The 14,933-nt window shown below is 36.1% G+C and overlaps 1 protein-coding gene across 9 annotated transcripts in view; it reads left to right on the top strand.

The window, feature by feature from the left end:
- The window catches only part of FUBP1 (far upstream element binding protein 1), a 37,035-nt gene that overhangs the window by 11,124 nt on the left and 10,978 nt on the right, over positions 1-14,933 (top strand). For 5 of the 9 annotated variants that reach the window (XM_054566891.1, XM_054566890.1, XM_054566889.1 and 2 more), the window contains 10 exons: positions 1,255-1,417; positions 1,515-1,613; positions 1,747-1,848; positions 2,098-2,200; positions 2,296-2,396; positions 2,744-2,885; positions 7,983-8,143; positions 10,599-10,750; positions 10,837-10,916; positions 14,052-14,180. In XM_054566891.1, the coding sequence (XP_054422866.1) occupies positions 1,255-1,417; positions 1,515-1,613; positions 1,747-1,848; positions 2,098-2,200; positions 2,296-2,396; positions 2,744-2,885; positions 7,983-8,143; positions 10,599-10,750; positions 10,837-10,916; positions 14,052-14,180 (1,232 nt within the window). Of the gene's footprint in view, positions 1-1,254; positions 1,418-1,514; positions 1,614-1,746; positions 1,849-2,097; positions 2,201-2,295; positions 2,397-2,743; positions 2,886-7,982; positions 8,144-10,598; positions 10,751-10,836; positions 10,917-14,051; positions 14,190-14,933 lie in introns of all 9 variants that reach the window. The other 4 variants (XM_054566887.1, XM_054566886.1, XM_054566883.1 and 1 more) reach the window with 1 other exon arrangement.

Genomic DNA, 14,933 nt, shown 5'->3' with positions numbered 1-14,933 from the left:
GAAGTCCAGCCTCTCTTTGCCACTTCCTTTACTATCACGTTATTTGTGATGCCACTTGCCTGTATTATTGCAATATGTCTCCATTCTTTTTAGTCTTGTTCAACAATAGTCTGTTCTTACAATAGTATAACAAAAGTAATTCTTCTAGAATGTTAGTTTATAATACTACTTTGTTCAAAATCCTCTAATGTTCCTTCAGAGTAGAAGTCAGAATATGTCATGGTCTTCTCACCTGCCACTTTTTACCATTCTTCTTCCACGTCACTCTGTTCTAGCCTCAGGTAGCTTCTTTCCTATTCTTCATCAATCATACTTCTCATTGGACCTTTGCACCTCCTGCTTCTTATCTCTGGAACGTTTTCCTCAGGTATTTTCATAATCCCTCTCCCTCTTCCTTCAGGTCTTGGCTCAAATGTCTTCTTACCAGTAAGGTCTCCATATCTATTTTCCCTGAAGTAGCATCTCTTCACACACATATACATATTTTGTCAATCTTACTCTGCTTTGATTTTCTTTATAGCACTTCCCAATGACATGTAATTTATTTAACATCTTTCTTTTACTTATTGAGTGCCAGCAGAATCTCATTTTGTTCATTGCTATAACCCCACTACCTAGAATAATACCTGGCGTCAGCTGACATTTCTTAAATATTTATTCAGTGAACATTTGAATGACCCAAGTGATGGTTTAAAAACATAAATATATGAACAAAATAAAAATAGAGGCATAGGTACGTGGAACAGACTGACAGCTGTTGGAGGGGAAGTAGATGTGGGGGGACTGGATGAGAAAAGGTGAAGGGATTGACCAAAGAACATGCATGCATGACCCATGGACTAGGACAGTGGTATGGGCATTGCCTTCGCGAGGGGTGCTGGGTGGAGATGGGCAAAGGGGGGAAAGTGGGGACAACTGTAATGACACAAACAGTAAAATTAATTTAAAAAATAAAAAACAAATACTTAGTTTTTGTAGGAATCAGCCTAATAATTGTGATAACTTTCTAAGTTGAGTGCTACTTTTTAGAAATTTGGGTTCTCAAAAATACTGAAAATTGTATACCTAGAAAATTTATTGAATAGTTTCACTCCTTGACACTGATGGCATTTTCTTATAATTAAAATTGTTAAAATTTAGATTTAAGCCACCTACATTGGAATTAGAAGGAATAACTGATTATATTTTGTATTTTTATCTTTGGATAATCTTTGGGGCATGCGCCAACATTTTTGACTGTTAATTTGTTAACAGATCAGCAAAACGGTTACTGGACCAGATTGTTGAAAAAGGAAGACCAGCCCCTGGCTTCCATCATGGTGATGGACCAGGAAATGCAGTCCAAGAAATAATGATTCCAGCTAGCAAGGCAGGATTAGTTATTGGAAAGGGGGGAGAGACTATTAAACAACTTCAGGTATTATTGTTTATAAAATGATGATCTTACATCTGTTTTGAAGCCAGTTTCCTTCCATTCCCCTTTTACTAATATGTATGGTTTTTATGATTAACAGGAGCGGGCTGGAGTTAAAATGGTTATGATTCAAGACGGACCTCAGAACACTGGTGCTGACAAACCTCTTAGAATTACAGGAGATCCATACAAAGTTCAAGTAAACTTAAGTTTATATTTTACGAAGAAGGGCTTGGGGAGGGTGCAGAATGAGCAAACCATGTATGAATACATTGCAGTGTTTTGAGATATGCTTTATAAATCAGGTAATTTTTTTCCTTTTTTTACTTCAGCAAGCCAAGGAAATGGTGTTAGAGTTAATTCGTGATCAAGGTGGTTTCCGAGAGGTTCGAAATGAGTATGGGTCAAGGATAGGAGGAAATGAAGGGATAGATGTAAGTAAAAATACTCACTCATAAATGTTTGTATGCCAATTAATGAGTATACTAGGTTTCCTATTTTGTATTACATAGGCTCCTCTAACATTGTATCCTCTTTTTTCCTTCCACATTCCACCTTAGAATATAGTAGTGTATTTTGCGTCTTATTACCGTATTGTATATAAACAGTGCTATATACATGACTTGAGGTAGCTTGATTTTTCTGGAAATGGCTTTTGTAATACTCAGTGTTCTTTGCATAAGGTCCCCATTCCAAGATTTGCTGTTGGCATTGTAATAGGAAGAAATGGAGAGATGATTAAAAAAATACAAAATGATGCTGGTGTTCGTATTCAGTTTAAGCCAGGTGAGTACATACATTTAGTTTTCTAAGTGTTGCTCACAGTTACTTCTGACCCACATTTAATGCTAAATTAATCCATTTTTGGTTTTGTTTTAAAGATGATGGAACAACGCCTGACAGAATAGCACAAATAACAGGACCTCCAGATCGATGTCAACATGCTGCAGAAATTATTACAGACCTTCTCCGAAGTGTACAGGTGTGATAGAACACTGTTTTGTTTTCATTAAATCTGAGAGTGCCCTCCCTTTATTTTATATCAGAATCTATTTGATGATACTTTATTATAATAATTAAAGTGCTTTGTGGTAGACATACTGGACCAGCAAAGCAGCTGCTTGAGTGCGTTTCATTATTAGTTCCAGCATACAAAGAATAAATGGTGGTTATTATTGACTGATTATTTAGGCCAAGTTTTCTCCCAGCATTTCTAAATTTATGATTTAGGAACATGAAAGTTGAGGAAAATAGACATGTAATAATTTTATTGTGGACGAAAGAGTATATTTTTATGCTGACTTTGTTTATTGTCTTTCTCCTCTTAAGGCTGGTAATCCTGGTGGACCTGGACCTGGTGGTCGAGGAAGAGGTAGAGGTCAAGGCAACTGGAACATGGGACCACCTGGTGGACTACAGGAATTTAATTTCATTGTACCAACTGGAAAAACTGGATTAATAATAGGAAAAGGCAATGTGTTTTAACTCTTATTGTTTTAATGTATGGTTAAAATTTTAATATTACTTAATTTTTCTGGGTGCTATTTCTGTTGCTGTTCTAAACAAGTAGCAGTGATTTTTTTCCCTGCACTGTATTGTAGTAGGAAAGTGTAACATTGATGTGTAACGTTGATGTGTAACAACTAAAATACAAAGGAACTATTCTATATATACTTATATAAAAAGTATATAGTTTGATTCACATTAACTTCTAAGGGAGACAACAGTTAAATTATTACTGAAAAACTTCTTTTGATCACAAAAGTTGTTTGGGTGTTTTTGTTTTACTTTGCTATTTTCTGATCCACAGAGTTTTAAAATTTTGAATTTTTACTAAGTGTGTTAAGTTCATATTTACATTGTAAAGGCAATTTAATTGAAGCAAATATTTTGATAACTTATCTATTTTAAAGTTAGGTAGAGTTATACTAAGTTATGTCTCAAAACATAAATGTATTTTAGAAGCATGAAATGCTTTATATAATTTTAATTACTTGTTTTTAAAGTGTATTTTATTGATTATACTATTCCAGTTGTCCCATTTTTTTCCTCTGCTTTAATCCCCTCCACCTTGCACCCCACCCCCCACCACCATTCCCCCCTACACACTTAGTTCATGTCCATGGGTCCTACATATAAGTTCTTTGACTTCTCTTTTTCCTATACTATTCTTAACCTCCCCCTGTCTATTTTGTGCCTACCAGTTATGCTGCTTATTCCCTGTACCTTTTCCCGCCTTCTTCCTCCCACCCTCTTCTTGATAACCCTCCATGTGATCTCCATTTCTGTGATTCTGTTCCTGTTCTAGTTTTTTGCTTAGTTTTTTTTTTTCAGGTTCAGTTGTTGATAGTTGTGTTTGTTGTCATTTTTTTTGTTCACAGTGTTTGATCTTCTTTTTGTTAGATGAGTCCCTTTAAAATTTCATATAAGGGTTGGTGATGATGAATCCTTTTCACTTGACCTTATCTGGGAAGCACATTAATCTGCCCTTCCATTCTAAAAGATAGCTTTGCTGGATAGAGTCATCTTGGATGTAGGTCCTTGTCTTTCATGACTTTGAATACTTTCCAGCCCTTCTTGCCTGTAAGATTTCTTTTGAGAAATCAGCTGATGGTCTTATGAGAACTCCTTTGTGGGTAACTGTCTCCTTTTCTCTTGCTGATTTTAAGATTCTCTCTTTATCTTTAATCTTCAGTGACATAATTATGTGCCTTGGTGTGTGCTTCCTTGGGTCCAACTTCTTTGGGACTCCCAGAGCTTCCTGTACTTCCTAGAAGTTTATTGTCTTCTCCAGATTGGGGAAGTTCTCCTTCATTGTTTTTTTCAAATAACTTTTCAATTTCTTCCTATTTTTCACTTCTCCTTCTGGCACCCCTGTGATTCAGATGTTGGAATGTTTAAAGTTGTCCCAGAGGTTCCTAAGCCTCTCATTATCTTGAATTCTTGTTTCTTCATTCTGTTCTCATTGAATGTTTGTTTCTTCGTTCTGCTCCAGATCGTTAATTTGAGTCCCGGTTTCCTTCCCTTCACTGTTGGTTCCATGTATATATTTCTTGTATTTCACTTTGCATAGCATTCACTTTTTTTGCAACCATACTCAACCATTTCTGTGAGCATCCTTATCACCAATGTTCCTGAACTACGCATCTGACAGGTTGGCTATCTCTTTGTTGCTTTGTTCACATTTTTGGAGTTTGGTCTGTTCTTTCACTTGGGACATAATTCTTTGTCTCGTGGCTCCTGGTATATTGTAAGGGGCAGAGCCGTACGTATTCACCAGGGTGGGGCAACCTCCACTCCTCCTACCAGTCTAGATGAATTTCTCTTCTTTAACTCCTTGGTGGTTGGACTTCCATTCAGTTCCATTTTCTGGCAGTTCTGGTTTGTTTGTTGGTTTTTTTTTTTTTATTTAAGTAAAATTTTATTTCATTTTTTTATTTTTTAAATTATTTTCTTCTCGATTTTTTATTTTTTTAATTTATAAATCATGTTTATTATATTACAGTTGTCTCAATTTTTCTCCTGTACCCCCCTCCACCCATCCTGTCCCCACCCCCGACTCCCACAGTCAATTCCCACTCTGTTTTCCATGTCCATGGGTCATTCATACGTGTTCTTTGTCTAGTCCCTTCCCCTTCTTTCCACCATTGTCCTCTTTCCCCTCCACTCTGGTCTCTTTCAGTCTGATCCATGTTTCCATGCCTGTGGTTTATTTTTTCATTAGTTTATTTCGTTGAATAGAGTCCACTTAGAGGTGAGATCATATGGTAATTGTCTTTCATCAACTGGCTTATTTCATTTAGCTTAATATTCTCCAGTTCCATCCATGTTGTTCCAAAAGGTAGGCGATCCATCTCTCTGTATTAAAAAATTTAAAACCATTATAAAGACTCAGCAATTAAACCAACAGGACTCCAACACAGAAATAATCAAGTAGAGCAGTGAAATATAATGAACGTTCTAGAGACAAAAACATATATATCTGTCTAACAATATATGATTAAGTCGATATTTCAAATCAATGGGTAAAATAAGGCTTATTCAACAAATAAGGTGCATGGACCACTATTACTTGAAATAAAACAAATATAGAGCCCTATTTCACACATTGTACAAGAAATATTCAGGTGAGTTAAAAATCAATACGTAGAATCTAAGGAGTTTTAGAAGAAAATAGAACTAATATTTTTCATGACCTGAAGTAAACTATTCAACCCCAGAAGCTATAAAGTAAATATTGACAATATGAGTATATTAAACCTTTAACTATATAGTAATATACATATAAAAAAGTTACAGGACAAGGAATAGAAAAGTATTTGCAATACATCTAAAACATGGTTAAAAGGGGGTTTTTTTGTTGTTTTTTTGTTTGTTTTTTAGGGAAAAAATTTCTACAAACTTTTAATCAATAAATAGATAAAGAATACCAAAAAGTCATTTAGAGCTTTTTTTAAAAAAATAATAGAAATAGGCAAGACGTATACTAAAACAGGTTTAGTTTCAACAATTAGTAATGGAACAATTAAAATAACATGATTGTTACAATCAGATTAATGAGTATTAAAAATATTGGTAATATCAAGTATTGGCAACCCTGAAAGGAACTGGTATTTATAGAAACTTTTTCTTCATCTTAAAGCAGCCCCTTTAGCATATTTTGCAGTGCTGGTTTGGTGCAAGTGTAGTCTTTTAGCCACCTTTTGTCTGGGGAACTCCTTATTTTGCCTTCCATTTTAATTGAGAGCCTTGCTCGGTAGAGCAGTCTTGGTTGCAGGCCTTTGCTTTTCATGACTTGGCCTATTTCTTGCCACTCCCTTCTGGCTTGCAGTGTTTCTGTTGAGAAGTCAGATGCTAGCCATATCGGGGCTCCCTTATATGTTACTACCTCTTTCTCCCTTGCTGCCTTTAGGGTTCTGTGTTTGTCTTTGCTATTTGCCATTTTAATGATGATGTGTCTTGGAGCGGGCCGCATTGGGTTCCTCTTGAATGGGACCCTCTGTGCTTCCTGGACTTGTGTGACTTTTTATTCTCCTCCAATTAGGGAAGTTTTCCATCATGACTTGTTCAAATAGGTTCTCTATTCCTTCCTCATCCTCTTCTCCTTCTGGTATCTCTATTATACAGATATTATTACGTTTCAGGTTGTCCTGCATTTCCCTGAATGCTTCTTCATTCTTTTTCAGTCTCTGATTTTCTTGCTCTTTCTGGGAGTTTTTTCTGTCTTGTCCTCCAGCTCGCTGATTCAGTCCTTGGCTTCATTGAGCCTGCTTTTGATTCCTTCTACTGTGTTCTTCAATTCAAAAATTGTATTTTTCATTTCCTCTTGTCTCTCATTGATAGTTTCTATGTCCTTTTTCATGCTGATATAGTTTGCAGTAATTCTCTCTGAGCTCATTGAGCTTCCTTAGAACCATTGTTTGGAACTAAATATGTGATAGTTTACTTGCCTCTATTTCATTGAGTTCTCTTTGTGGGAATTCCTCCTTTCCCTTCGAGTGGGGCGTATTTCTTTGTCTTCCCATTATTTGTGAGACTCTTCTCTTTTGCTTCTGCTTCTTAAGTTGATCTGTCTTGTTTTCCTGACTTTGTGGTATAAAGTTCTATGGTTGGAGACCGCTGTTTTTACTTTCTGGATCTGCCTCTGATGATGTCAGATGTTGATCCTGTCTGACCTTAGGCAGTCTGTTCGAGACTTCCAGGAATCTCCTGTTTGTGGCTGTCTCCTTCACCTCTTAATCTATTCACTGCACTCAGCAGGGCACCTTAGACAACTTAGGGCAGAGTCCCTCCTGGTGGTGGGGTTATTCGGTCCACTCACACTGCTGCCATATGGGGGAGGAGTCAGCACTGGGATTCTGCCAGCTACTCTTTCCGTTCTCTCCCCAAAGCCTCCATCCCCGGCTGCCTCAAGTGTCGCCAGACCACTCTGTACCCGCTTTAGACAGGAATCTACTGTGTGTGGCTGCCACTCTGCACTCAGCAGGCAGCCAGCTTAGCACTGGGCAGGGGGAATCCCACCTGGGGGTGGGGCTATAGGGTCCTTTGATGCTGGTGCCACTCAGGGGGAGTGGTCTCTGCCTGAGCAAGATGGCTGCTGTTGCATGTTCTTTTGTTTCTGTGAGGAGGTAAAGTGTATCTACCTATGCCTCCATTGTGGCCAGAAGTTTCACTTTATATAATTTGATTTAAAGTATAAAACAAATGGAAAATCATAGTATAATATCGGCAGATGGACTACTGGTCAGAACTTAATAGTCTGTTTAATAGTAACTTTTTTTTTAAAGTTTATTGAGGTAGCATTTTTTAATGACGATGTAAATTTTAGGTGTACATCATTATAATACATTGGTATATCCTCTTCATGCTCTGTACCCAAAGTCTACTCTCCTCTATCATTGTTTGACCCCTTTTGCCCAGCTTGCCCGTCCCCTTCCCCCTCCTGTAATTACCATCTTGTTTGTATCTTTGAGTTTGTTTTTGTTAGTTTTTTTATTACTTCCATTTTTTAAATAGTTCCTCTTGTATTTTTTGACTCCTTAGAGAAATTATTGTGTTTTGATTTTAGGAGGTGAAACCATAAAAAGCATAAGCCAACAATCTGGTGCAAGAATAGAACTTCAGCGAAATCCTCCACCTAATGCAGATCCTAATATGAAATTATTTACAATTCGTGGCACTCCACAGCAGATAGACTATGCTCGGCAACTCATAGAAGAAAAGATTGGTGTGAGTATGCCTTAAACTTCAATTTAGAGCATAGATCCTGTTAGTTAAATAAGACATTAATTCAGATGCTCCTGAAAGTGCTGTATAGAGAAATGTCAATTTTTCATTTAAAATTATAGGTTTTATAACTATTGTAATAAATAACATGAAAATAGAAAAGATTTTTCCAGTAATTAAAGTAACCTCATTTGATACAGCTACAGGTGTTCAGGACCTTCTTTTTGGGTATGTGTAGATAAGAGAATAGCATTACTTGCAGATACATTAGGGTTGTGAAACATACTTGAAGGATATAGTTAATGGGAATTCAGTGTTTATTAAGAGCTTATTATAGCAACCCTGGAGAGGCAAAGAGAAATCAGATGCATCCCACTAGAAATTTATAAATCCTAAATCTTATACAGTCATTTGGGGAGTTTTAAATATAGACTTCTTGGGTGCTTTCCACCTCTACACATAACACACACAGTTGTCATTTAGAATGTCTGGAACATAGGGTCCAATATCTAACTTTAGAAAGATCTTTCAGGTCATTTTGATGTCTGGCCACACTTGAAAAATTTTCCACTAGAAAAGTTTGCTGCTGGTAGTACAAAAATGTATGAAGATCCTCGATTGTTTTTTCTAGTAAGTGAGATAAATAGTGCTTACTGTGTTCTTTTTCTATAAAGAACTAACATGTAGTGTGAGCAAGCATCTTAAATTATTACCAGTGATTAGAATTTCTTAGGAAAATTCTTGATGTTTGTCGTGTTGTGTATGGGGCACAAAAGAAATTTGATACTGTTTCTGTCTATCTGAAAAGTCAGGAATAGATATACAAAAAAATACTTGAAAGAATATCATAAAAATAAACAGAAACATTGTTGGTTAATATATAATTGTACAGATATGAAGGAAATAATTGATTTAGTAATTGCATAGGTAGATGCTAGAAAAATGAATAGCACATCCTGGTTTGAAATTTAGTATTAGCATGTATGGATCAGGATTTCCTCTGGATTGGTGGACAAACAAGATAGATTGAGCTAGAGATGCAATTTAATATAGTGGTTAAGAGCATAGACTCGAGTTAGGCTATTTGGGCTCAAAATATTCTGAATCATTTACTAACTGTGACCTTGGGTGACGTTATATCTATCTTTTCCTCAGTTTCTTCCTCTGAGAATGAGGATAATAGTAGCTCCTTTATAAGGTTGTAGGAATTATTTAAGTGTGTATCACTTAAAACAGTGCCTAGCACATATCCCTATAAAAATGTTGCTATTTTTTTCCGTAATCCTGTTTTACTATTTGGAAAGGGTAAGTTATGGATAATAAAAGTGAGGAATAATGACAGAATTAGAGACTGAAGGAGACAAGTTAATAAAGGGGGGGTGGGGGGGGTGTTCCTGTGTGTTCATGTTCGTTCCTACCAAGGCTTACTGATTTTAGAGAGGGGGATTGGTTGAGGGGGGGGAGAGAAACAAACATCAACCGGTTACCTCTTGTACACATTTCAGCTGGGGGGTGAACCCACAACCTAGGCATGTGTCCTGATGAGGAATGAAACCCACACCCTTGTGGTTTACAGGACAGTACCCCAACCAAGTGAGCCACACAGGCCAGGGTGATAAAAAGGGACTTAAAAAAATCATGAAGTTTAACTCTGGATGATGTGCAAATTAGCTCAATTTGCTGGTCTGCAAAATGAAAGGTTGCCAGTTTGATTCCCAGTTGGGGCACATGGACATTTTCGTACAAAATGTCCCATGGTCAGTCCCATAACTGAAATGAAAGGAGTGTTTTAGGATAGTTAAATCTAGTGGTCTTTACAAATTGGATTAATCAAAAAAGGCACCAGGTAGGAATTATTAATTATGTTGTAGCATAATGTGGGTATGAAATATGCTGATTTGTTAAGTCAATTTTAAAGGACGTTTTCATGGTTTTTAGGAAATAAAAGATAAAAGACAAGGGGCAAAATGAGTTTAAAATATTGATTTAAATGGGGTTCTGTGACAAAGTTTGTGAGGGAACTTTAGTTTGTTGAGCAAGAACTAGTTGTTACATTATTGGTAAAGTAGTAAATAGGTCACAATACAAGACCTAAGCAATTTGGGAAATATATTATCAAGATGGCTATAATTATTGGTAGGAGAGTAGATGTGAATGCAGAGAGAAAGAAGAACTAGAAATAGGATCTGATATTTTATAAGCTTTCATGATTAAGATGATAAATACTAGTAAAAGTAAGAATTATGAAAGAGAATAATGTGAAAGAAGAGAAGTAAAATGTTTGAATTCTTTGCTCTTGCTATTGATTTTAATGAATTTTGCATGTCTCAGTAAGGTAGAATTAAGATAGTTTTTGTATTGTTTGTGGCTATATAAGAGCATAGAAACGGAAAATTATTTGAGTTGTTCAGCCATTGCTGTTTTTCTGATTTTTGTGTGTCTTTTTGCTTTTGCGCAGGGCCCAGTAAATCCTTTAGGGCCACCTGTACCCCATGGGCCCCATGGTGTCCCAGGCCCCCATGGGCCTCCTGGGCCTCCTGGGCCTGGAACTCCAATGGGACCTTACAACCCTGCACCTTACAATCCAGGACCACCTGGCCCTGCTCCTCAGTAAGTATTGGGTTTGTTTCTCTGCCTATCCCCAAAGATTCTAGCTTTGGTAAATTGTATTTTTATATTGATTTCTATTTTTTCAGTGGTCCTCCAGCTCCTTATGCTCCCCAGGGATGGGGAAATGCATATCCACACTGGCAGCAACAGGCCCCTCCTGATCCAGGTAACAGATGCTCATCATCCTTCTGTAATCTGTATTATTTGTCACTCCTGTTACATTCTTAAATTTTCCTGTGTTGTTTCTACATTATGTGCTATTTTCTGCACTTAAATTTCACTTCTTTCAGCAGGAGTTTTAAGTTGTAGTTCTACCACAGTATGTAAGATTGGTGTGAATATGGTGTTTTTCATGGAGCTTTTTTCAATCTGCATTTGGCTTTCTCTACTTTTGAAGTTATACAACAGAGTGCTAAAAGCCAAAAGCTACAGGAAGAAGTACAGTGTCTTTAGGTTTTAGGTACCAGTGCCATTAACATGTATATAATGTGTTAAGAGTCTAAATGGGACATTTAACACTTGGGCACTAAACTCCTAAGTTCTTAAATAAGATATAAAAGTTGTTTGTTTTAGTATTCCTGGTACAGTAATTTTACCTGTTAGTAAAAATTAGGCTTGTATTTAATATCTGCATGTTAGAACTCTTAAAATACGTTGTTACTGCTCAGGTTTGGATTTTATATATATTACATTCTATTCAATTCTTCATCTCCCACTGTGCAGTTTTCTTTCCACCAGTAAAAAGGGCATTAATCAAAACCAATTAACATTTCTTTATTATTCTTTTTTCTTACCTACTACCTACCTTTTAGGCCTCTTTCACTGGAGTAGTTTCAAGGAAGGTACTAAATCATGGATTTCTTTTCCACACTAGTTAATAATTATATTTTTAAAACCCAAAATAATTGATTTAGATGAAGTATTCTGGTACTTAAATGTGGCCCCATATTATATAACATGGTTCAGTTTCATGGGACATGTGTTCTTTGGAATATGATGACACATAGCAATCACCCAGTAACCCCACAACATCCACTCATTTGAGAAACAACTTGAGTATGCTAGAAGATGTGTATGCAAAGAGTAGTTTAAATTCTGTAGCAGAAGAATGCACTCCAAGTGTTAGCAATACTATGATAAAAGGACTTACAGAAGAAGAGTCATATTTTTTACTGTATAGTAATCTAAAGTTAGTTTTTTCAGAATAAAAGGACTTTCTTTTCCCTCTTATAAGCTAATTGGGATGGTGTGATAAGCAGAGGGATCACCATTTAAGAGATTGATTAGGTTGATCAAGTTAAGGGACGGGTTTATATTTGGTAACTTGGATCTGTAGAATTGCACCTGTGAGCAGCACTGTCTGGGTAGGTAGCATGATTAAGAAAAATGGGAATAGAGAAGTGGTCTCTACCACAATCTCATTTTCCCACTTGGAGGAGTAGTAAAGTCAGCAACTGTAAGAATTGGTGAATGAATAAGGTTTTCAGCATTGCCTTTGGGAAAGAACCCATTTAACTGAAAGATAGCTATAATTAGATATTGCTTATGTTAGACTTAACCTTATGTAAACATCAAATAATTGATTTAAATGAAGTTGTTTTAGTGAATTTGATTAAACATTCTGGTATTTAAATGTGGACCTGTATTGACAGTAAAGCCAGTGTTCTGAACTAAAACCTGTTTCTATAAAAATCTGATGGGCTGTTAAGGATTTATGTAGCAATCAAGAACTTAGACTTCAAAATGAGGAATACCTAGGTAAATCCTAATCTTAAAACTTACTAATTGTGGTATACAACAAGTTCTTGAACCCCTCCAGATGTTTTCTTATATGTAAAATGGTGATACATAAACGAATGAATGTTATGTCAAATGAATATTGGTAAGTTCTCACTATGTCTTAGGTATATGTAAATATGAGGCCAGTTTTCTTTTTTTGACTTGTATAGCATCTTATTTTCTTTACTGTTGTTTTAATGGACTTTAAGACTGGTTTTCTTTTATAACATTGTTTCAGGAGTACCAGTATCACTTCCTAAAGTTTTTAATCTCACTTTCTATGTCTAGACATGGTGTCAAGTGAAAATATTTTTATTAACTAGTATACAGGTAATGACACTATTGAGACCTAAATATCGAACATAGAAAAGCAGTATATTTCTTACTGAGAAAGGTTAGGAGGGTGGTGTAATGTCTTAGAACTGTATCACATTAGAATTATATCATTCTAAACGTCCTTGCTTCTTTTTTTCCCCTCAAACTTCATTCACTTTTATTAAGCAGTTGAGAATCGCTGCCCATTTGGGACAAAGGCTATAAACAGATTGCATTGTAGATGCTTACTCTGGCTAAGGAAATTACATTCTTCTTGAATGTAATTAATGTAAATTAATAAAGATATGCCTATAATACCATATGATATTTCTAGTTTAAAGGACAGAATCAATAAGAGGATTTCTGTTTCTGACTGAGAGGTCTCAAACTTGTTAATGCATTAGTTGATTTTTGTGAAGATGAATCAAGTACAGAGGAAGCATAACATGCTCAAAGGCCCAGGTGTGAGCATGGTAACTTCTGAAAAGTACAAGCAGTTTATTGTGGCCAGAACATGAGTGTTAGAAAAATGACAGAGGGGAGGTGAGGCTGGAATGGAAATGATAATCCAGGGGGTCCAGATCATTAAAGATACTGAATAATATGCTGTACTTAAGATCTTTGACAATCCTGAGGACTCTAGGGAATAAATGAATTTCAAGTAGGGCTATGACATCAAGTTTATGTTTAGGATAATCATTGTGAAATAGATGAAATATGGCTAATCTCTTTTTCAAAGATTTTTAAGTTCTCTTTTTATTGAAAACGAGACAGGACAGAGTTCATAGTTCTGTAATAACTGTTTCTTCCTTGTACAGGTTAGTCCCTAGAAATCTCTTTCTTTAGTCATTTGCCACAGAGAACCGTTGTGCTTGAGACAAAACTGATTAAGAAAAAACACACACAAGATGTTTTGAGACAAAGCACTGGATTTGGAGCCAAAAGATCTTTATTCCTATCCCAATTCTGCCACCAGCTAGTTTTCTAGGACCTAGGAATGACAATCTCTGAACCTCAGTTTTCTATAAAAGCTAAGGTTAACAGTGAAAATAATAGAATTTGAAAGTTTCCATTTACTATTTTTCATGTCTAGTTAATTTTTGGGTCTGTATATTTACCAGAGGGTGTGGGTGGGAGTGGGAGGGAAAAGATTAGATAGATAGATGATAGATGGCAGATGCAAACATTGAACTTGTGTTTATTCTAGCTAAGGCAGGAACTGATCCAAATTCAGCAGCTTGGGCTGCGTATTATGCTCACTATTATCAACAGCAAGCACAGCCACCACCTGCAGCTCCTGCTGGTGCACCAACTACAACCCAAACCAATGGACAAGGTAACTATGGTAACTAAACAATTTTTTTTTTATATGTATACCTGAAAACCTGTGTTTGGAATTATATATAAGTGCATGTATGATATCTAAAAATTCCTAATATTCAGCTGTACCTTCAGGAAGCAGATTTAAACTTTTTAAAAATAAGTTACTTTGAAATATTTGCAAACTTGCATGACAGTTTTAAGATATATTAGAGAACAAGAATTCCCAGATAACCTAGTTATTAGTGTTTAATCCACGAATAACACCACCATTTTCTGCATAACCCTCTTTATCAGGTGACCATGTCAGTTATCATTAGTCTTTGTCAGGACCATTTTATAACTAATCTGTAGAAATGATGCCCCATCATTTAAATACACCTTTCTGTAATCAACATAACCATCATCAGCCCTCCACATCAGTTAATCATTGATACGTTGTCACTGTCCCAGTACACGGTCTTTAATTCAGACTTCACCATTTGACCCAACAATTTTTATTCTGATCTAGAATCCCATCTAGTAACATGTTTTTCTATTAGTTGTCAGGTCTATTTAGTCTCATCACTCAGGAATAATTTTGTCTTTTTCCTGTTGTAAAGAGTATATTTGTTTTGTGGGATGATAATCAATCTAGGTCCCTTCAACCTTTTGTCATGAACATGAGGTCATGTTCACAAGGTCCTATTAATGGTTTGGCAAGAATGCCTCAGAAATGATGATGTGTGCTGTGCTTAGTGTGTTACATCAGTGATCCTATGTTGACCTT

The sequence above is a fragment of the Pteronotus mesoamericanus genome, unplaced genomic scaffold, assembly GCF_021234165.1.
Source record: "Pteronotus mesoamericanus isolate MK-2021 breed Mesoamerican mustached bat unplaced genomic scaffold, CSHL_Meso_final contig_181, whole genome shotgun sequence".
NCBI lineage: Eukaryota > Metazoa > Chordata > Mammalia > Chiroptera > Mormoopidae > Pteronotus > Pteronotus mesoamericanus.
The sequence above is the reverse complement of the archived record's forward strand: the minus strand, read 5'-3'. Positions and strand labels throughout refer to the sequence as shown.